This window comes from Nicotiana tomentosiformis, chromosome 7 (assembly GCF_000390325.3).
Source record: "Nicotiana tomentosiformis chromosome 7, ASM39032v3, whole genome shotgun sequence".
Classification (NCBI taxonomy): Eukaryota; Viridiplantae; Streptophyta; class Magnoliopsida; order Solanales; family Solanaceae; genus Nicotiana; species Nicotiana tomentosiformis.
This window is the reverse complement of record NC_090818.1, coordinates 116,995,845-117,020,298: the sequence shown is the minus strand read 5'-3', so window position 1 is coordinate 117,020,298 and position 24,454 is coordinate 116,995,845. Positions and strand designations below refer to the sequence as shown.

Below are 24,454 nucleotides of genomic sequence, written 5' to 3'. Positions count from 1 at the left end.
TTTTCTGAGTTGAAGCCTTCTTAGTTCTACCTTGAGCCACAATAGTAGCAATAGTTTCTTGAGTAGCATCCTGAGTGTCGGTGTCAGAGTTGCGAGTACGAGCCATTTCTGCGAGTTTTGGAGAAATGAATATATTAGATAATTTCTTAGAGGTAGGCTCTACTGCACGATCTAAAGTATGAAAAAAATGAGACTTTTCCTAAATTCTTGTAGCCTCTTGTTTATAAGTATGGTGCGCTTCACACCCATAAATAAGACTCTACTAACACGCTTCATAGACCATTAGGATTCTATAAACCTGGGACTCTGGTACTATCTGTAACAACCCGCGCTAGTAATATTGTCCGCTCTGGGCCTAGACCCTCACGGGTTTAAAACGCGTCACTAGGGTCTAAGGCTTGTTAACTTATATACCCAACATCCCTCTTGTGTTTTGCCGAAGTGGGACTTTATCTAAAATATGGGGTGTTACATACACCCCCTCTTATGGACTCAGCGTCCTCGCTGAGGTTTGCTCCACCACATGAGATTCGCCTAAACTTAGCACTGAGGTTTGCCCCGTCTAACCGAAATTTGCCTAAACTCAGTTGAACTCTAACCCACCATCGGCAAGGCTGACACAAGAGTGGCTCTGATACCAAGTTTGTCACGATCCATTTTCTGAACAAGCCGTGACCGGCACCCGATCACTAAACATGACCGACCGAACCATCTACGCTTATCAAATCTATTATAACTTCAAACTTTATATGCAACCAGGTAATACTTAACCAAATACTTTTAATTAATTTAAATATCTAAAATAGCCAACTCCAAAACTTTATTCGTAGTAACCACTGAAATACTACTAAGTTACTATAAAAAACATATGAATCTTAACCCAACAACTGTGTCTATGAATCCTCTACTGATAAATTGACGCACTACTCAAGACATGAGATTGCCTGGCTAGTTCTCCAAGTAAAGAAAGAAATAACTAAACTAAGATGACTCTAAGGAATACTCCACGAATAAAAGCGGAGCTTACCAATAGCACTGGAAGAGAGGGAAGTCCTAACCCGTACTGCTCGCCTGCAAAATCGGCTCCTATGTTGTACCACATACCAACGTAGGTTCCCAAAAGAGAACGTCAGTACCATCAATTGTACTAAGTGAGTCTCAACAACAGGTGACGAAACTTTAATAAAATATATATTACGATCAAAGATTCTAAATGCACGTAAAACATAAAGCTTATAAGAATAATTTTAAAATAATTGCATAATAGAAGTTTATGAATATTCTAAAATAAACTCTTTTCTTTTTTCTTTCTTATAAGAAAAATTACTTCACGTTATACTTCGGGAGTTCCAACTATCCTGACTTATTTCTGTCTTAGTAAAAGTGTGATCGACACGGGTTCGATCGCAACCTAATCGAATAGGCCCAATCCAGGAGGTGCCACTCGCTTCATGGTTCTCAGCGTTCATGTATCATACCTTAACATGGCTAAGTAAATTCTCATCAACGAGACCCTTGGCTCGTGTGCTCCTTACTTTGGCACAAGTAGTTTGAGGAAGTCAACGCCTTGGTCAGGATCCTCGGCCTGGACGATGACCCCTTCTCAGAATAGAGGATACTCCCAAAAATCTTTTCTTTCTAAAACTTCTTCTTGTGACTTTTCAAGTCTAAATCCTTTATGAAACATCCTATACATACTCATACTGTTATCCTTAAATGTAAAGCATGGCATAAGAATGAAATAAACATTCAAAAGTATTTCTAAAGATTCTTGCTTCTTCATAAATTTTCAACATGAAAATGGCATATAAGAATAACACAAAAATCTGAAAATTTATGCACATATATCATAATAAATCATTTAAACTTATGCTAGAACAATTCTAAGTTAATAGGTACTCACTCGCGCCAATTAAGTACATATAAACTCTTTTAAGCAATTCATCAAACATCTTGTATGCGTGCTTTTGTGAGTTAAACCACTTTAGTAAAGAGTTATATTAACTCACCTCAAAACTCCTTGAGCCAGTACGTAGGCCCCAATCCAATTTATACCCGTCAAACAATTGATTCTACAACAACCAATGCATTTTAATTAATTTTAAAATTTCACACCTAAACATGAAATTTACTGTTGATACAGAGGAAGAAGGGAATTAACTATTCAATTCTTACCTATTACCACCGTAGGATAATTGACAACATGAAATTTTATATATTTGCGTTCAAGAATAAGTGAGTTATAAAGAACCCTAGAATTTCCGTGCGTGAGCAATTTCTGGCGCCTCCGTTTCGTACAAGGCTTTATGCCTTTTGTCTGTGTGAGAAACATAATGCTTTCTGTTTTCTTTTAAGGCATTAAGCCTTTCCCCCCTTCCAATACTGGGGTTTAGTCATGTGACTCCCTTTTTTTTTATTTTTTTTATGTGTGTGTGTTTTGACTTAACTAGTATTTAATTATACCCATTATTAAAAATTAATAATATTAAAATTATTAATATTTCCCTAATTGTATATCTAATTATTTATAAATAGAAAAGTAACTCAAAAGTCAATCACAAGGCTTTAAATCCATAATAGAAGTATAGTTTAAGATTAAAAGAAAAAAAAATTAAATTATATATTTAGCATGTGTTGAAACTTTTATAGACTTGAGGAGTGTTACATGAACTTTGAACTTGGTGCTATGAAGGAGAATGAAGTTCTCTTTGTAATTGTTAAAAAAATTTGAATTTTCGTCGCGTTTGAGAGATATTAGCAGGCTCGTGGACAAGATAAAGAATTGGGAAAGACCATAAATTAGGACTTCAATCAATAAAAAGGGTCTTGAGTTTTAAATTTAATACATTTCAGTTCCTTTTTTAAAACTTTTGAGTAATTACAAACTGACTTTTGAGAATTTGGATATTATATGAAGGACATATTCAACAAATCTTGTTTTAATTTGAAAAAGTCTCTAGGGCTTACGCCTCACTATAAAATGCGCCTCAAACGCCTGGGCGTATGCCCCGAATTGATGGACGTACGCCTCTTGAGACTTTCGCCCCACACCATTGCCGCCCCAGGGCTCGCCCCGAAAATACCTTTTAAAACACTGTTCTTGACTTGAGCTGAGGGTTTAGCGAAAACAACTTCTCTACCTTCACAAATTAGGGTAAGATCTGCTTAAACACTACCCTCTTCAGACCCCACTTATAAGAATGTACCGGGTATGTTATTATTAAGGGTTCATAGATTTAGGCTTCATACTCAGCAAAGAACACATAATCAAGAATCTATTTTTGTTCACATAATTAAATTCTATGCTATAAGCAAATTTTCAAACATAATGTAGCCAATTTTGGTTAAAGTAGTAAATTTTAGGCCATGTGCCTAACATACTACAATCTCAGCGGATTTTAATTCCTATCTATTTAGTATTATTTAAATCTTAGGGTGAGAACTGAGAGTGCCCCTTGTTTTTGTAGTCAACTTCAAACATAATCACAATATAGATTTTCGTTATAACATAAAAAGTCAGATACATTTTGATGGAATTAAATTTCGATCAATTTTAAACTACATTACAAAATTGGATCAGATCAAAGTTGCCAAATAGACCTTTAGATCATTCATTTTAGCCTCTTTTTCTTTTCTCTTCTATTTCACGCTTACTAGTTTTTTTTGTCTATTTTAATCTTATGAAATAAATCCACTAAGTTAAAAAAACAAAATAAAAAATTATAATAAGCTCCTAAAAGAAATAATTTGCCATAGCGCAGAGATAATCCGTTGGTTTTGCAATTTTGGTCAAAGTTTGTAGTCTTTTAGTTGTTACTTTTACTTTTATATTTACTCGATTGCATAGAAGAAATTAATACTCTAATAATTCCGTAAATTTTTAGTTTTTCATTTTCATAACTATATTGTAATACTTGGCTCAGATTGGTTTTTAGCTATATAATCTTCATTCTACAATATTTGATAAATATATATCCATTCAAAGCAACGAATAAAAATGCAAAAGAACTATAATTGGTAAAGCATGCAAAGTTGTTCTTAGGTATCCAAAGGCCTAATGTTTTTAACTCAATTCTGAATCCACAACAAAAAGAGAAAGAATAAAAGTTAAGAAAATGACTAAGCTAAAAATGTTATTAGTGCTTCCAATTTCAAGCTAAATTTTATTTTCGAGACTAATAATTTTTCTTGGGACTTTTGTTTTTAGTTTAAAGTACAATTTTAAAAGAATATATTTCTCTCCTTTCCTTGGGAGCGAATTGTTCTAGTTTATAGTACTTTATCTGCTTTCTCTTCTCCTTATCAATATCATTATTTTTATTCTATCATTATTTTACTCTTCAATTTATTATTAATGTTATTTCTTTTACTTTGTTATCTCTACTAATTTTGTTGTTAATACTTTTTTTCTTTAGTATTTTCATCACATCTATTTTATTCTTGTATTTTTCAAACCTGTTTTGAAAACGCTTTTTTTGAGACGGAAGTTTATTGGAAGTAATCCTTCTACCCCAACAAAGTAGGGGTAAGGTCTGTGTACATCTACCCTCCCCAGACCCTACTCGTGAATTGATGATTATGTTGTTGTTTATATATTCAGTCTTCTTCAAAGTTTGGAATATAACAGCTCATGACTGACATGAGAAATGAAGCTAAATCTTATCCTATTAAACAAATAAGATATAGATATATTAAAGCGAACACAGCAAAATGAAAAATCAAACTAAATCTCATCCATTCACATTTTAGTCAAGAATATACAATTCCTATTTTAATTAATGGTACACTGATAAGATAATGGAGTGTCGGTGATTAGTATAATTCCCATTTTAGAAGGGTAAAGTTCAATTTTCAATAGGTTTTTTTACCTTTCATTCTCTTTATTTCGGATATCCTTTACCCTATAAAAATAATTAAAATAAAATTAGATTACAAGATTTAAAATATTTTTCAAAGCTGAAGAATAGCTAGGCTAATTTTAGAAGTGTAAACTTCAATCTTCAATAGGCGTTTTCCTTTCTTTCTCTTTATTTCGGGTGTGCTTTTCCTTATCAAAACAATTAAATTAAAAGTAATGGCACAATGACAAAATTTTAAATAATATTTAAAGCTGAAGAATAGCTAGGCTTATCTTACGGGGGAATTAAATGAATATAGCGTCATGACTTATCAAACACAAGCTTTAAACAATATATAGCGTATAAACTAAATAATTTAGTTTGTCCATTTCCACCTATTTGAAGCGTTTTTTTAATTCTAAGAGATTTGACCAATAATAATAATAATAATAATAATAATAGTTTAAATTATAATTTTAATATTATGAACCCTTTCCATAATTCCGCACTATCACTTTAAAATCTTCTAATTGTAAAGAGTGTAACGTGGTTGTGCAGAGCAAATAATGCACAAGCCCCTAAAGTCAAAATACAAATAAAAAAGATGCAACTATATGTGATTGATCTATTATTAAGTTAATAGAATAAAAACTCAGAATTTGTGAAGTCAGTTGGTCAACTAGTTTATACAGATATTTTGGATTTCGATCGGAGTTATTCAGATCTCAATTTATTAATTAATTTTTTTTTCTAGAATCATTTATTTGCTCTAAATAAATTTGGTTCAATTAAATTGTTTGCAAAGCCTTGAAATTATTTAGCTTTCAAACAGGAGATTAAACAAATTTTTTAAAGAGAATGCTACACTATCAAATATTATGAAAAAATGTAAAAAGAAAGGAAAGAGAGTCACCCATAGGGGTGGCAAACGGGTGGGTTGGATCAGATATGGTTGGATCGAAAATGAGTAATACAAAACGGATAAATCATTCGACCCGACCCATATTTAATACGGATAGAAAATGGGTTAACCAACGGATAATGACTTCTTGAATACGATTACTATTGGAAAGATTCCTAGACTTCCAAACTTGAGGAACCCCGATTTGTGTCTTTATAAATGTAAAAGTTATACCCATCGGTTATCCATTTTTTAAGTGGATAATATAAATCTTATCTATATTTGACTAATTTTTAAAAATTTTATTATCCAACCCATCTTTTAGTGGATAATATGGAATGATAACTACTTTTTTTTATATCTATTTTACCACTTCTAGTCAACCATAAGAAGAAGAGAGAGATCCCAAGAAGTGGCTTTAAGAGGCATACTCTTTAAAGTTTCGACTTTGATATTCTTTATTTATTTAATGCCTTTCAGAAAATTAATTGATGTAATATTCATCTAAACTAAACATCAAGATTTATTCGATCAATAATATCGAATATCATGTCCATTACTTTTGTCATGGTTGATCCCTCATGTAATTGAAAGTATTTTTCATTCTGTAGAGAAAAAAAAAAGTATATAAAGTCTTGTACAATTAAAATTTTCTCTAATGATGTAGTATAAAGAGTATTTTCTCTTGTAGAAAGAAACGATTTTAATTATCTAGTATTGATTTAGAGATGATATCTTAATAAACAAATATGTATTAGATTTATACATCTTAATTCTAAAAATAAATAGAAAAACCATGCATAATGATTTCATAAAAAAATTCAAAAAAATAAATGATCAAGTCTCATCGAATGCGTTGTCTATAATTAGTCGTACCATCACAAGAAAAATAAAAATAATTGGAAGATATATAAAACTAATAAAAATCAAAATCAGTTTTAGACAATTTGACCCAAACTAAGACAATCTTCTATAAATTGATGGGCAAACAATCAGCTTCAACATCATCTTTCTTATAAAGAAGAAGTACAATTTCTTTCTGCTTTCTCTTACAACCTTGATCATAAATCAACATTTTTTCATTCATGCAGGTTTGCTTTCTTTATCTTTTTGTCCTATTTTTTTTGTCTATTATATTTTTCTTCGGAGGAGCAACAATAGTCTCTTGGTGACCTATAGGTCACGAGTTTGAGTCGCGGAATCAGCTATTGATTCTTGTATCAGGATAGATTACCTATATCACACCTTTTTGGGGTGCAATCCTTCCCCAAACCCTGTGTGAACGCGGGTCACGGAATGCTTTGTACAGAAAACTGCTCTTTTATTATATTTTTTTCGAGTAATACACCTAGTTATTATAATCATACACAACCATTTGCCTATATGTTTTAACTCAAATTCAAATTAGAAGTATTTTTGCATGATTTGCATTCAGTTGATTTCAAAAGAGATGAGATATAGGAATGACCATGAACTATATATAAGCTAATTTTGTTTCTGCAATTCAAATCTCTGCTAGTGCTAATTAAGTTTATATGATAATTTTCTCTTGATTAAGTAATCTTGTGATTTGACTATACTTATTGGACATATCGGAATATTATTAGGTAAAAGAGGACAACTAATCCATTGATGTGTTTCTCCACCTATTCTTTTCCTTAATTATTAGCCCAAAAGAAGGGCAGCCAGGTACACTAAGCATCCGCTATGCACGGGATTCGGGGAAGGGCCGGACCACAAGGGTCTATTATACGCAATTTTGCCCTACATATCTGCAAGAAGCTGTTTCCATGGCTTGAACCTATAACCTCCTGGTCACATGGCAACAACTTTACCAGTTACGTCAAAGCTCCCCTTCCCAAAAAAAGAAAAAAATTATGAAAAAATGTTATCACAATAATAATTGGCTTGAGTCTTGACAAAACTATAAAGTGGACGAGCTGCAGTCCGATTATTAATTGGACAAGGTCGTATAATATTCTAAATTGCTCGTTAATTAGGACCCAAAAGCTTCATATCAACAACGGTAGGTTGTCAACATTGCACCCCTTGGGGTGAGACTCTTCTACGGATCCTGTGTGAATAGGAAATGCTTTATATACCGAGTTGTTTTTGTTTTCTTTTGTGCACTCCCATTTTAAAGTTTTCCCACTAATCTTAGTGTGTGCGCCGCAAATGAGAATATGTTAATTTGGAAGAAGCTAGCACTTTTTGTGGCTGAAAGACGAAATTAGTAGATGAGAGCTGATACTTTTCATTCAGTTATGGATTATTTGAGTTCAAATCCCTTGTTTTATAAACACCAAGTTCTCCTCTATCCCTTTTAGCATTGCACATGAACCGCCCCACCCAAAACTCAAATAGAAAAGAATCATTTTTTGTCCCTGAAAAGGCCAAGGTAGAAGGGTTAAATAAGTGGCGTACGCAACATTTTATTCACATCCAATTTGTAAGCTAGTTAAATCTCAGACTATATAAATTTTTGGCGTTACTTCATGTCTTACTTGATATTACTTCATATTATTTTCAAACAATATCAACTAATATGAACTTTTTTTTAAGTGAAATTGAATATATATCACGGGTTCGAATCGTAGAAGCAGTAACTAATGCTTGTATTATGGTGGACTGTCTACATCATATCCTTAAGGGTGCGGCCTTTCCCCAAATCCTGCATAAATGTGAGATATTTTGTGCACGGGACTGCGTTCTTTTATTGGATTACACTCCTTTCCAAGGGTGTCTCTGCCACTATGTTCGAACCGTGGAAGCAGTCACTAATACTTATATTATGATAGACTATCTATATCACGCCCTTAGGGGTGTGGCCCTTTCCCGAACTCTATGTGAATACGGCATAATTTATGCACGAGATTGTTTTTTATTATTTTTTTATTATTGAATTACACTCGTTTCTATGGGTGTCTCTGTCGCTAGGTTGGATGGGTGGGGAGGGTATAGCCCACAAAGTTCCCAACTTGTAATCTTGTGATGTACTCAAAGTTAAGCGTATGGTGCATATACCTCTATATAAGTGGTCCTTGTGTCTCTTGCTATTATTTCTTTCCTCAATTAAGAGAGGGCATTATTAGTGATAATTGGTCACTTGTGTCTGTAGTTGAGGTTGACTAGGAGTCTAATTATTAAGAGGGAGCATTATTGGTGAAGTTAACAATACCTTTTTAAGTTAAAGGACATTTTGTTTTCTTCTAAAATAGTAAGACCTTCAAATTAGTCGCATATGAAAGGACGTGTCGAAAATATAGTTAAATAAATAATGTATTCTTTTTAATCGTCAACTGACTTGTCATAATGACTAATTTTTTATTTCCTTCTTAGTCTCACCCTTAATAGATCCTTACACCCTTTGGACTAAACTAAACAAAGTAACTTTACAGTTAAAACTTAAAATGATATTAATAGTATCACTTAACCATTGTGAAAGACGTATATCCAGTGGCTTGATGGTTACAGTATGTAGATAATTTTTCACCTTTCTATATTTTTTAGACCAACCTTTCCTTCTCGCTTCTTCCTTGAGAAGAGAAGGTAGAGGCTCTGTTTCCGCATCCACATCGGTATTCATTGTTAAGATCTCTCGCTAGAATTGAATAGTAACTGAATCATTCTAATAGTTCCGAACAAGTGTTGCATCCTCGATCAATCACTCCTACACAAGTAGGATAACCCAAAATATATCCTAGAAATGTTGATTTATGTTACCATGATCTTACATTAGGGCATTTCAAAGCACATTTCAATAATTAATGAAAGTGATAATTAAGTTAAAAGCACCTGCTAAATCCTATTGCGCTAAATTAATCTGTTTTCTTCTTATTTGTTTAAAATGGTGATGAATTGCAGTTTCTTTGAGTGGGACTGCAACTACTAGCCTAAAGGTCCAACATTGTGGCTGCTGGCTGCTAAATTAGTGGGGCAAATTTTCAATCCCAATATTCCTTCTTCCACTTCCAAAACAATTCTAAAACCATTTGCTATATAAAGTTAATTTTGGGCAGTTGAGCATTGGGCAAATTACAAGACTTCACTATATACAGAGACATGGACAACAACCACAATCATTTCAGTCTCTCCTCAAGATTTCTCCTTCTGTTATTACCACTACTTCTTCACATTCACCATGGTAATTAATTCTCCACTTATATTTAAATTTTATGACTTCTTCTACTTTTTTCAGATATTGACTAACTTCTTGACAAAGTATAATTGTGTTTTAAGTTATATTGCGTGCACTCTCTAAAATAATGTCGCATCCGTATCGGATCCTTCAAAAATACATTACTTTTAAAGGACCCGACACACACCCGGCGACAACATTTTCGGAGATTCCGATCAACAATAAGTTTTAAGTTGGGAGATACTCAATCTTAGCACTAAAATATTGTTTTCAAATTTATATTAGCGTAACCAAATTTTACACTATTTGTGCAATTTAACATGTTATTGCACGTTATTTACTGTATTTTTCATGTTATCAACTTAACCACCAGTTCAAACATATCATGCTTGTTATAAAAAGTTATTACATGTTATTGTATGCAACTTAACCCGTTGGTGTAACATATTATATATATACACTATCATTGCAAAGAACTTAAATTCTATACTATAGAAGAAACTATTTGGGGGCGGATATAGCATGCGGCGAGCGGTATAACGTGACACTGCTTCGTCGGAATTTTTATTAAATATATATATATATATATAAATAGCATACAAAATGAAAATATTGGATATAAATATAAAAAATAACACCACTTTTCATTATAGTGATTTATTTATTCATTTATTTTTTTAAATTTTGACATCGCTTATCAAATATCCCGGGCACGCCCCTGAGACTATTAGTAGTCTATTTCACTTCTTTTCCCTAGTAATAAAGAATAACATCTATAATTGTACATATGTACTAATTGCTGGGTTTTAATTGCAGTAAGAAGTGAACTCCAATTGAACTACTACTTAGAGAGTTGCCCAAGAGCTGAAGAAATAATCAAAGAACAAGTGGCACAGTTGTACCACAAGCATGGCAATACAGCAGTTTCTTGGATTAGAAATCTCTTTCATGATTGCATGGTTAAGGTAATATTAATTAATACTCTTAATTCTCCAATTAAAAGTAAATTAATAACACTGCAAGCTACAACATTATACAACAACAACAATAAACTGAGTGAAATTTCATAAGTGGGGTCGGAGGATAGCAGTGTATATGTAGACCTTACCCCTACATTGAAAAGGTAAAGTGGTTGTTCCGGATAGACCCTTAGCTCAAGAAAAGATGAAAAGAAACAGTAGCAATATACAGTAACAACAACAAGATACTAAAAAAATTAAAGCGAAAAATAATACTCCCACCGTTTTAGTTTAAATGACATACTTTCTTTATTAGTCCGTTTAAAAAAAACTGACATATTTCTATATTTGAAAATAATTTAACTTTAAACTTCTCATTTTACTCTATAACCATACAAATGCATGTCCCCACAAAACTTTTACCTCCTTAAGTTTGTGAACCACATGTTTCAAAAGTATTTTTTTTTCTTCCTTGAACTTGTTGCAAGTTAAACCACATCATTTAAATTTAAACGAAGGGAATAAGAAAACAACAGATAATAATAGCTACGACATTATGACCAATTTATATATTAATATGTTTTTTTTCTTGCAGTCATGTGATGCATCAATATATTTGGACACAGCAAATGGACAGGAATCAGAGAAGACATCTCCAAAAAACTTTGGAATGAGAAATTTTAAGTATGTAGAGACTATTAAACAGGCACTTGAGAGTGAATGTCCTAATACTGTTTCTTGTGCTGATATTGTTGCTCTTTCCGCTAGAGATGGTCTTCTCTGGGTAAGTTGATCAAATCCACCTTCTTGTACATCTCCCCTGATCCGGATATAATATTGATAGCGCAAAATTATCTTATACTATCAGTATATTTTAATTTGTTGAAATAGAGTTTTAGAGCAATAGTAAAGTTGTACTCAACTTGAAAAGAAAAGAAGCCTCAAGCCGATAAGTCATGGTGTTCGATAATTCGAAAGAAGAGCTAAGGGCTGATCTACGACCACCCTCTCACTCACAGGACACATGCGATATGTGTGATGCCGATACCCAGATTTAGATATCCACTCCAGACTATTTACCTTATTTATGATCTTCTTACGGCCATCACGTTATTCTATAATTAAATATGCTATTTATGCTAAAGATAGCCCTTCGTAGATCTCTACGACCTACCTCTACGAACAGCCATAGACTGGCGTATTGATAGTAGATGCTACCCGCGCTGATGGTCGCTTACCCAGACCCATCTATGTATATTCACCTCCTCCCCCATACGACTCTCGATGGTAGAAGAGAAAAAGAACATATCTAATGAGTCTTGATTGCAATAGTATAAGTTCGTATGACCTATAGATCAAGGTTCGAGCTGTGAAAGTAGTCACTAATATTTGTATTAGTGTAGACTGTCTATACCACACACTCCTTGAGGTGCGTCCCTTCCTCGGACTTTGTGTGAATATCGGATGTTTTATGCACCGAACTGACCTAATGTATTTTAATCTGTTTTAACACTTAACTATGAAAGCGATTACTTATAATTTATTACTTTTCCATTTTTCTTTCCATTAATTGAGTCTAATTTGTTTAATTTGTGTGATACATAGTTGGGAGGGCCACGTGTTGAAATGAGAACAGGCAGGAAAGACAGCAAAGAAAGTTACTTAGCAGAAGTTGAGAGTTCCCTTCCTAATCACAATGATTCCATGTCATCCGTCCTTTCTCGATTCCAATCCATTGGTGTTGATACTGAAGGAACTGTTGCTCTTTTTGGTAAATCTCCCCTCTAATTAGCTGTTTATTTTTTCAAACTCCCAAGTTTAACACAAAAAGTAAATGACTAAATTTTGTATACTGACACTTGTATTATATGGTTATTTAATTAAAAGTTAATTAGTATAGTCGGACGGTGTTTGGATAAGTTTATAAGCTGGTTACTAATTTATAAGTATTTTTTGACTTATTTATACACTTGTAAAACATAAAAATATTTGCTGTAGGTCAAAATCGGTCAAAAGTTCACTCCCAACTTATGACTTTTATGCACTTTTAGTTTAACTAAATTTTTTACTATTATATCCCTAATTTCTTTTTTAATCTCCAAAATACCTTTTCCAAAATAAAAGATTGGACTCCCTTTCCATTTCATTTCCGTCATTCTTTCCTTTTAATATAAAAAGACACTTTTATATTTTTTTTTTGCAAATAGCTTTAATGGTAATTTAGTAATTTTAATAAAAATACTTTTTACCTACATCATTGCAACTGCATATGTTAAACGTTTTTATCCAAACTTGTAACTACTTATTTATCCAAACAGACTCCTAATTGTCTTATTTTATTTGGATACAGGGGCTCACTCTGTTGGACGAGTTCATTGTGTAAACCTAGTACACAGACTTTACCCAACAGTTGATCCTACCCTTGACCCTGACTATGCTAAGTACCTTAAAGGTCGATGTCCGACACCGAATCCTGACCCAGAGGCCGTTTTATACTCAAGGAATGATCGCGAAACTACAATGATCCTAGACAATATGTACTACAAAAACATCTTGAACCACAAGGGGCTATTAATTGTAGATCAAGAATTGGTTACTGATTCAACTACTTCTCCATTTGTGGAAAAAATGGCTGCTGACAATGGCTATTTCCATGATCAATTTGCTCGGGCTTTGTTCATTTTGTCTGAAAACAATCCACTTACTGGAGATGAAGGCGAGATTAGAAAAGTTTGCCGTTACGTAAATAGTGCTTAGATTTGATTTATTAGTAGCGGCCAAGAATGTAATGTTTGTATTTGTTTTCTCGTATTTATTTCTGTTGTTGTATTGCATTTTCAAGTTTGTTTTAATAATACCAGTAAAATCAAGTGTACTAAAGGGTCTTAGTGTGATATATGCCAGTTCTGTTTTATAGCCATCTTTGTTAATTTTCATAGTATTCTACATTCAGAGAAGGTTTAATTTGTCAGTATTTCTTAGAACAAACACAAAAGTTTGAAAAATTAGCTTTAATATCCGCTTACCTAATCTCTTAAATTACAAATAGCCGGTGAATTTAATAATATATGTATAATTCAAGTATACTATGTGTATAATCTATGCACACCGGCTATAAAATCTAAACAGTCGGGCTAAAATTTTTAGTATCTCACGATACATTGCTATTACTCACAAAACTTTCTGATTCCGTTTTGTGGAAGTTGGGCCTTAATTCACTTTTGTAAACTTACACCAGTAATATTGGACTTGAATAAGGTACATGACTGCAATCGGCAATTGGACAAATCCAATGTCGTAACCAAATTATGGGCATTCAGTAGTGTTGCTGGCCCATATTAAGTTAGAAATAGTTTTAGTGTTTACTAGCCATTTTTCAGGGTGAAATTCAAAAATAGCCAGATTTACAAGTGATAATTGAAAACTAGCCACAGTTTCAAAAGTAATCGAAATTTAGCCACTTTTCATGTAAAGATAAATTTGAACGAAAACACTGTTCAAAATTCGTAAAATATTCCAGCATAATATATTGGAGTTCGAATTTTTTATATGTGAACTTCCAGCATAATATACTGGAGTTCCAGTATATTATGTTGGAACTCCAGTATATTATGATGGAGTTCCAGTATATTATGATGGAGTTTCAGTATAAATATAATAGAGTTACAACATAATATGCTGGAAGTTCATACACAAGTACTCCAATCTCCAAAATATTATGCTGGAACTTTCTGTGTTGCGACAAAAAAGTAAATATTTTTTAATGACTTTGCAAACCCTGACTATTTTTTAATTACCAGTCCGAAAAGTGGTTAGCCCGTGCTATTTTTACCATTTTTCGGCATTGTATTTGAAAGAGGCCGAAATCCTCATCTCTCTCTCCTTTTTCCCTCTCTCTTCGCCCTCGGTAAGGTCGCCGTCCAACTCCGTCACCGTCGGTCATCTTCTTCGGCGGAGCTCTACCGGAGCCCAACCAAACAACCGTCTATCTCTCTCTCTCTCTCTCTCTCTCTCTCTCTCTCTCTCTCTCTCTCTCTCCACCATCTGATCCAGCTGCCTCTCTCCCTTCCCTTATCTCATCTCCATCGTCAGATCCAGATCTGAAAATTACGAAGTTGCGGTGGATCCATTATCGGACGAAAACAATGGAGGAGGAAGATCGGAGGCGTCACCAGATCTAGATCTAATGGAGACGCCAGAATCCATGGCTTCGTCTCCTTCTTTGTATCTCACATCTGAGTGTATTCATCTGAATGGATTTTGGTAGATACAATGTGATAGTATATTCTCAGATCTGGCCAGATTTTTTTTCGTCTCCATTTTTAGTTTTTATACAATATATACAGTATCTTACTTGGCCGGAAGACACCATCTCCGACGAACTTTCTTCTCTTCTTTGCTATTGAGTCACATACAATGATATAAATACATTGTATTCATTACAAATACACTCAAATTTGAGTGTATCTATATTTTTCAATGCAAATATAGTTTTTTTGGTATTTTTGCATGTATTTATGTATTTCAAAGGTTATTTTTTGGCAGATCCTTGTATTGTTTGAAATTTTATTGTTTGAATACATTCGAATTAAATATAGTAAATTGAATACAGTGTAAAAGTACCTACGAATGAATACGGTGAATTGAATACAATCGAATATTACTGTATTTTTTTATTTTTTGTTGTTTAAATACAGTCAAATTAAATACAGTAAAATTGAATACGATGTAAAAAATATAAGAACGAATACATACGAATTGAATACATTATATACAACCGAATTGAATATATAGACATACATTTCATGACAAGTAACTAGTAACTATGGAATATAATTAAATAAATTATAGTTACGCTCGGCAATAAGCCTCCAAACAGCGAGGTTTTAGGCCTTCTTGGAACAGCAGTGTGGGCCTATGTTAATCATGATCCCTTATTATTTGGATAACAACTTGTGCAAAAAATGAGGAACCTATCATGACAAAATGTTGGTAGCATGGAATATAATGGGATTATATATATACATACAATAAAAGATCAAAATTGAACATCTAAAGTAATATTAAAATTTATTTATGACAATTAACTTTTTCTCAACTTTAATCTTGAATTTAACTTCTTCATACGGTAAGAAAAGGACATCATGTTTAAGGTTTTAAATGGTGTATTAGCAATTCTTATTTCTAGCATGAAGTATAAATAAAGAAAATAGTCCGTGTAAACATACAATTTCTAGTTTTTTTTTTTTTTGGGTAGAATTATAATATCTAGTTAATAGTAGGACGTTTGACGAGCATTAGCATCAACCTTTCCCACCCACCGAAATTAAGCATAAACTTATTTTTCTTGAATTACTACTTCATTACTTTATAAAGCATAATTGCTGTTTTTCTTGGTATGATGGCGATTGTTCTTTTCAACTATTGCTGAGGTGAGTGTTGATTGATTAGTGTCACATACATGTATACCCCGGTCGTAAAAGTTCAGATACTAATTTAATTGAATTTAGTAATTTTTAATCAAATAATATAAGAAACTTATTAAGTATGTATACATATTAAATTTAGTACTCAGTTATTAATATTTGAAATCATCATTTTAGGGATGTCTTAGTAGCTTAGTTGGTTGACTACTTGAATTTCCATCTTATTGGTGAAAGTTTGATTCCCCATCTTGTAATTTCCTCTGCCATTTCCCCTACCCTTATATTTAATTTTAAAAAAAGAAAAGAAATCGTCATTCTAAAATGTAGAAGTCATAAAGGGCTTGTTTGGTCATGAAAAAAGATTCTTTTATTTGTTTATTTTTTTTCGAAATTAATGTTTGGTCATAAAAATTTCAAATATTCACTTAAAGTTGAATTTCAAAACATTTTGGAATTTGAAAAGATCCAAAAGGTTATTTTTCAAAATTTTAATTTCAGCGCAATCACGAAAATTCAAAAACAACTCCCAATTGTATTCATGTCCAAACACAACTCTAATTTTCAAATAACATTTTCAACTTGATTTTTTTTTCCTTTTTTTCCTCGAAATTCACAATTCTTATGTCCAAACATCCACAAAGTTAAAATCCTGACTCCGCTTATGATAATAAATGTAAAATTGGAATTGGGATCCTCTCCTATACCCTTTCCACTCGTACTTTCCAATTCCACGTTATAATTTGAGAGATGTTGTATGATTGTGTCTATCCAGACATAACATGTGGTTAAAATATTGCCATGAGAAAGTAATTATGAGGAAAATGCAGAAGTTCATTAGATATGATATATTATTATAGTGGTTAAATATAGCTCAAAGCTAAAAAACCATAATTCACTTCCAAGTGAAGTAATTTATTGTCCTGTACTGAAATGTTATTATACATATTGGAATTTTTTTAATACAATATGGAGAGCAATAAGTTTTAAAGTGGAATGAATTGACTTAAGAAATTAAAAAGAAATATTGACTTAAGAAATACGATTAATTAAGAACATGGAGGGCCCGTATCTACAACTGTTAGAACTTAGAACCAACACATGACTTGTCTTTAAAGGGATTTTCATTGAATAATACAAACTATTAAGTGGTATTTGATTAAATAAACATTTATCTCTTTCTTAAGTGTCTAATTAATGACTATATGACTTCTTAGAAAAGTAATAGTTAGATTGGAAAACTATTATGTCCTCTTGATTTTCCAAAATAATAAATTTTTGATCGGACTTTTTCCTTAAACTAAAATGGCAAATATAAAGAACCCCGGAAGTACAAAATAACCTAAATGACTTTGTTTGACAATACGAAATTATTTCATTAAGAAGGGCCATTTAAGTGGTGGTTTTCTTTTTCATTTAGACGTTTTTTGAAAGGTAAAAAGATAGTCTTCATCTTTAAGCCTTCAGAAGAATTACTAATAAATGTAATCACTGTTTTAAAAGGCGTTTTCGGGACAAAACGTACCAAAAACGCCCCGGGACGATGGTGTGGGGCGAAAGTCTCAAGAGGCGTGCGTCCAGCGTTCGGGGCATACGTCCGGGCGTTCGAGACACGTTTTTTAGTGAGGAGTAAGCCCCAAAGACTTTTTAAAATTAAAACAAAATTTGTTGAATAAGTCCATATAATACCCAAATTCTCAAAAATCAGTTTGGTAATTACTCAAAAGGTTTAAAAAGGAACTCAAAAGTATTAAATTTAAAAGTCAAAACCTTTTTTTATTGATTGAAGCCCTAATTTATGGTCTTTTCCAATTTTTTATCTTGTCCGCTAGTCTGCTAATATCTCCCAAAAGCAACGAATATTTAATTTTTTTTTACAAATACAAAGAGAACTACATTCTCCTTCATAGCAGCAAGTTCAAAGTTCAAATTGCAGGTTAATCATCCTTTTTGTTCCTCCATATAGAAAACTTTATTATTTTAGACTCAAATTACTTGTGATTGTAAGTAGCATATAATAAATTATTTTGATTAGTTTTTTGTGCGGATGGAGCGCGCGCGCACACACACACATATATATATTTCACATATTTATAATTTTCTTCAATTTTTATACAATTTTACCTGTTTATAAATATTTACTGTCATTATATTATTTTATAAAATATTAAAAATTAAATACCTATGAGGCTTACGCCCCATGCCTCGGGACTTACGCCTCGCTGAGATATGTAAAACGTCTCGCCTTACGCCTACGCCTTTTAAAACAATGAATGTAGTCACGATCTTGTTCATGCTATTTATAGTCACCAACCTAAAACCTCCATTTCAAAGTTGATAAAATTTCATGTAACGGCCAAACTTGAGGCATTAGCACAGAGATCACAGTAAAATTGTCCAAAAGTTTTCACCGTTATTAACTCCTACTATTGTAACATTAACAACTTGTTTGTTTGGATGGTTGTTATGTATGGCTTTATAATGTATTGTATAGAATTGTATTATATTGTACTGTATTATTCTGATGTATATAATGTTTGGATATATTATATTGTTTGTCGTTGTTGCATGATGTCATACACTAACAATATGAAGAATAAACTTGCAATATTATTAAAAAAAAGAAGGTACGAGGTAGAATTATTATATAAAAATGTAGGATAAAAGATAAAATAAAATTATTTAATAATAAGGAAGGGCAAGATGAGAGGAAAAAAATTAATAAGTTAACGACGCGATCACACTCAATCGGTCGTTCTATAAAGTGACACTTTTCGTCGTTACGTAACGACGGATTTAACGATACGATACGATAAACTTTAAGTAACAACGATACGATAAACTTTAAGTAACAATCAAAATAAATATTGTATTTAAAGTAACAATAGATACAATACAACGGGTAACAACCATCCAAACAAGCTGTAATTCTCTTCTCTGAACACCTTTTATGTGTCGTTTGTTAGGGTATATACGGATAGTATTAAATTGGGTGTATTAGTAATGTTAAAATTAGTAATGCTGAGATTAGTTTTGGTGAGAATATTTCTTATCGACTATTTGGTTTTGTGTATAGGTTTTGAACGGGCAATTTTGTCTTTATATATGCTTATTTATGTATTTAAAACCATAGTATTGCTAATGCCATGGTTTAATATGTATAAAGATAGTACATAATAAGGTGTATAACTAATTGTATTAGTTTTACATAAGTTAACAAACATTTCCAAACAATGAATTAATAATACTAAAGTTAATACATATATATTTTCCCTAATACATCCTACCAAACGCTCTCTTAGGTGCCGTTTGGTATGATGGATAAGCAAATATAATTTTGGGATAACAATTTAGCACTTCTTTCTCCCTTATTTATTTACTAATCTTGGTATAAGTTATCCTAGGATTAAAAATACTATCGGGATAACTTATACCTGTAAGAGGGTAGAAATAATCCCAGGATAAGTTATCTAAGGATAAAACAATAAAATTGACAATCCTAAAATTAATACAATATACCAAGCAGTGAATAAAAATAATATATGTATAACTAATCCTAGCATAATTAAGCTCAACATAACTAATTCTAACCTAACTAATTCTAACTTGTCTTAAGACCAAACCAATCTTAGGCCTCATTTTTTTTTTTTTAAGATTAAGACGTCTGAATCTGAATACACGTCTGAATATCAAAATGTGTATTAAGATTAAGTTATCCGGATCTGATTACACATCTGAATGTCAAGATGTGTATTAAGATCTGAATACTAAATGATTAAAACTGCTTGATTTTTAACATCTAAATGTATAAAATTTAAATTTATTTGAAAATTAATAAACATAAAATTCAAACAAAATACTAATTAATCTAATATTACATCACTAAAATATATAGCTTTTTAAAATATGATAGTTGCTGGTGGTGATGGCTAACAGCAGTGCTCGTGAATGCCGACTAAAAGCGGTGGTTGGTGGTAGTTTAGGGTAGTAGCTAATGGTGATCGGTAGTGGTAGCTATTATGATTGAGGATGGTGGTGGTGGATGGTGATATTTAATAATGGCGAGTGATGGTTGTGGTAGTTGTGATTGAGGAGAATGGTGGTGGGTGGTGGTAGTTTGTAATGATGGGCAGTGCCAGCTATGGTTGTTGATGGTGATGGGGTGGTTAGTTATGGTAGTTGAGGTGTGTGAGTGTTGGTTGTGGTTAATGATGGTGGTGGGAGTGGTGGGAATGATGGGTGGTGGTAGTCGACAATGGTGGCGGTTATGATTGAGGATGATGGTGGTGATGAGTGGCATGGTGGTAGTTAATAGTGGTAGGCGGTGACGACAGTTAATAATGAATATGGATGATAACATCTTAATAAAATTAAGTCTATGTTATAGATCTTAATGATACAGACCTATTCAGACCCATTAAGTGGTTGTGAAGTAAAAAACAAACAAACACACTTAACGATTAAGATATAAATAATTAAGATTCAGATTTGAAAACAAAAGCATTTAATATCTAAAATCTGAATAATTAAGATTTAGAGCTCAGTGCAAACAAACCAGGCATTAATGAACTAATTACTACTACGGATTACTACAACATGGGACCCCATGGGACCCCATGTCTTAAACTAGGACATAAATATAAGCAGAAAAAAGGTCTATTTACGAAGAAAAATATAACCGTTATAGCAAACACGTGTCTCCCAACCGCTATCCTCTCTGTCTTCTTCACTCCTCTTCTTTGGATTCTCTTCTTTTTTCACATCCCCTTTTTCCGTACTCCTCACTCTCCTCTGCTTATTTTCCTACTTTCCATTCACTCTTTTTACACTTTCTATGCCCAAATTATTATCTTCTCCTTAACTACATCCCCTTTTTTCTCTCACTCTAAGCAAAGAAATCCCCTGAATAGCTATCTTTTGCTCTCAAAATCTTCACTTTTTCAGATAATTGATCTGTTTTCTCTAATGGGTCTTTCTTAACACTTACATTAAATCACAAATTATACGGAAGTTTGTTTTTTATTTTATTTTATGGAGGTTTACCCATTACTTATAGTAGTGTTCTGTTTCTTGGATAGTAATGTGTTCAGTGTACTGTCAACTACTGAATTTGATTTTGGTACTTTAGCTCTGAGTAGTTTGAAGCTATTAGGAGATGCTCATATGGGTAACAACAAAATCAAGTTGACGCGTGAGCTCGCCGTGCCAAATTCCGGTGCCGGAAAAGTTTTATATTCAAAACCAGTAAGATTCCGGCAACCGGGTCTTGATTTTCCGGCGAGTTTCTCTACGTTTTTCTCATTTTCTGTTACAAATCTGAACCCTTCTTCGATCGGCGGCGGTTTAGCTTTTGTCATCACGCCGGATGATGAGTTTGTTGGGGACTCCGGTGGCTATTTGGGAATTATGGATGCAAAAGGGACCCAAAATGGTAATTTCGCAATTGAATTTGATACCCTTATGGATGTTGAATTTAAAGATATTAATGGGAATCATGTGGGGTTGGATTTAAATTCAATGGTTTCAACTCAAGTTGGTGATCTTGATTCTGTTGGTGTTGATCTAAAAAGTGGTGATTTGGTAAATTCTTGGATTGAATATTCAGGTTCAACAAAAAAACTGAATATTTTTGTTTCATATTCTAATTTAAAGCCCAAAGAACCATTTTTATCAGTTACTATTGATCTTTCTGAGTATGTAAATGATTTTATGTTTGTGGGGTTTTGTGGATCAACACAAGGGAGTACTGAGATTCATAGTATTGAATGGTGGAGTTTCAGTTCATCATTTGATGTAAATCCAAAATCTCCGGCGGCGGCGCTGCCTCCGCCGCCGCCAACGGCTAGTTTGATGAATCCCACGGCGGATTCGGTTACATCGTCGCCGCCTTCGATGGCTCCTTCGGAGTCTAATGGTACAGTGAATTCAGAGCAAAAAAGTAGTAGTAGCAAATGCCATAATAGTTTTTGTAAACAAGGTGCTGGAGCTGTAGTTGGAGTTGTAACTGCTGGAGCATTTTTCTTAGCTTTTGCTACATTAGTACTTGTTTGGTTGTATTCGAAAAAAATCAAGAATGTGAAGAATTCTGAAAATTTGGGGTCTGATATTATCAAAATGCCTAAGGAATTCAGCTATAAGGACCTCAAAATCGCGACGAAAGGTTTTGATTCGACGAGGATTATAGGGCATGGTGCATTTGGGACAGTTTATAAGGGGATTTTATCTGAGACTGGTGACATTGTAGCAGTGAAAAGGTGTAGTCATAATGGACAAGGGAAAGCTGAGTTTTTATCTGAATTATCAATAATTGGAACACTTAGGCATAGAAATCTTGTTAGACTTCAAGGATGGTGTCATGAGAAAGGTGAAATTTTATTAGTTTATGATTTGATGCCAAATGGTAGTCTTGATAAGGCATTATTTGAGTCAAGAATAGTACTCCCATGGCTACATAGGAGGAAAATTTTGTTAGGTGTTGCTTCAGCCTTAGCATATTTACATCAAGAATGTGAAAATCAAGTTATTCATAGGGATATTAAGACTAGTAATATTATGTTGGATGAAGGGTTTAATGCAAGATTAGGAGATTTTGGATTAGCAAAACAAATTGAACATGACAAATCTCCTGATGCAACAGTAGCAGCTGGAACAATGGGGTATTTGGCACCAGAATATTTGTTAACAGGTAGAGCAAGTGAAAAAACTGATGTTTTTAGCTATGGGGCAGTGGTTCTTGAAGTGGCAAGTGGGAGAAGGCCAATTGAGAAAGAAACAAGTGGGGTTGGGAAATTTGGATTGAATAGTAATTTGGTGGAATGGGTGTGGGGATTACATAAAGAAGGGAGGTTATTAGCAGCAGCTGATTCAAGATTGAATGGTGAGTTTGAGGAACAAGAAATGAGAAGGGTTTTGTTAGTTGGTTTGGCTTGTTCACACCCTGACCCTATGGCTAGACCAACAATGAGAGGTGTGGTTCAAATGCTAGTTGGTGAGGCTGAAGTTCCAATTGTTCCTAGAGCTAAACCATCTATGAGTTTTACCACATCTCATCTGTTAATGACTTTGCAGGACAGTGTTTCTGACTTGAATGGTATGATCACACTTTCCACTTCTTCATCTGAAAATAGCTTTACTGGTGGTGGTGCTGTTGGCATGGACCTAGTCTAGTTCAATATCAAGAAAAGGAGCTTGGATATTATTTTTTTATCATCTTTTGTTTTGCCTTTTGTTCATAGATTCATTAATTTATTATTATAATATGTATGTAACAAAATAAGCCCAACTTGTATAATGTATGCCCATATTAATTAAAAGGGTTTTTTGTACTTTTACAAATTTTCTTGTTTTTTTTTAATGGTTTTTTGGTGAATAAAGTGGGTAAAAAATCACAAGATCTATTAAAGTCCAATAGAGATAAAAAATATTAGTAGATGATTTCTTTCTATCAGTTCAAGCCTTGATAGAAAAACGTGACTGGAAGAACTAGTCGCCTTTGCACCTAAGTTTTCTGGACCTTGTGTGAACGTGGATGTCTTGGGCACCGGATTGCCCTTTCTTTTAGTTCAAGCCTTGTAAACATAATTATTTGGAAATGTGTTAATGGATGGTAACTGATATTCTGTAGAGTTAGTCGGCAAATCATTTGGAGTCCTTTTCTTGGTCTTGGTTGGGTGTCTTTGGTAGAGGGATGCCAAGTTGCTTTCAACGGCAACTTCTTTAGTCAAAAGCAGACACAAGGGTTTTGAGTAGAAGTTTGGTAAGGTATGAATATGTGGCTATGGCCTAGTGATAATGGACAAAAGAAAGATTTGATTAATTGGTAGAAGTTATAACTCCTAAACAGTAGTCGCACGTGACAATACACAGTAAAACCTTTTCTTCATTTTCCTTTTCTTATCATGGTTCCGATGCATACTATTTCTATTGCGGAAAATGGACAAATATATCCCTGTACTACGAGAAAAGATTTAAATATACCTCTCGTTATATTTTGAGTCCAAATATATCCTTGTCGTTATACTATTGGTTTAAATATATCCCTCTTCTGTTAAGTTTGTCCAAAGTAGACATCCAATCTTACGTGACACTGACACATGATGACGTGGATGCGACATGGCTTGCCACCTCAGCATCCCTAACCCATTTTATCCCTCCCTTCTATTTTTTTCCACCACTAAAATTTTCTTCCCCTCTAC

General features: G+C 33.1%; 2 protein-coding genes across 3 annotated transcripts; both read left to right on the top strand.

The window, feature by feature from the left end:
- The first annotated feature begins 6,661 nt into the window (after positions 1–6,661).
- LOC104094015 (peroxidase 21) lies at positions 6,662–13,752 on the top strand. 2 transcript variants are annotated; one of them, XM_009599857.4, is made up of 6 exons: positions 6,662–6,830; positions 9,604–9,883; positions 10,694–10,842; positions 11,432–11,620; positions 12,442–12,607; positions 13,187–13,752. In XM_009599857.4, exons 2-6 carry the CDS (start codon positions 9,802–9,804, stop codon positions 13,591–13,593), a joined length of 993 nt encoding a protein of 330 aa, XP_009598152.1. In that variant the 5' UTR covers positions 6,662–6,830; positions 9,604–9,801; the 3' UTR covers positions 13,594–13,752. The 2 variants fall into 2 exon arrangements, with proteins under 2 accessions (XP_009598152.1, XP_033511473.1); XM_033655582.2 differs by having other exon boundaries at positions 6,721–6,830; positions 9,759–9,883.
- Positions 13,753–20,962: 7,210 nt separating this feature from the next.
- Positions 20,963–23,594, top strand: LOC104094014 (L-type lectin-domain containing receptor kinase VIII.1-like). The gene has a single exon (XM_033655581.2). It carries the CDS (start codon positions 21,291–21,293, stop codon positions 23,424–23,426), a length of 2,136 nt encoding a protein of 711 aa, XP_033511472.1. The 5' UTR covers positions 20,963–21,290; the 3' UTR covers positions 23,427–23,594.
- Positions 23,595–24,454: the final 860 nt, after the last annotated feature.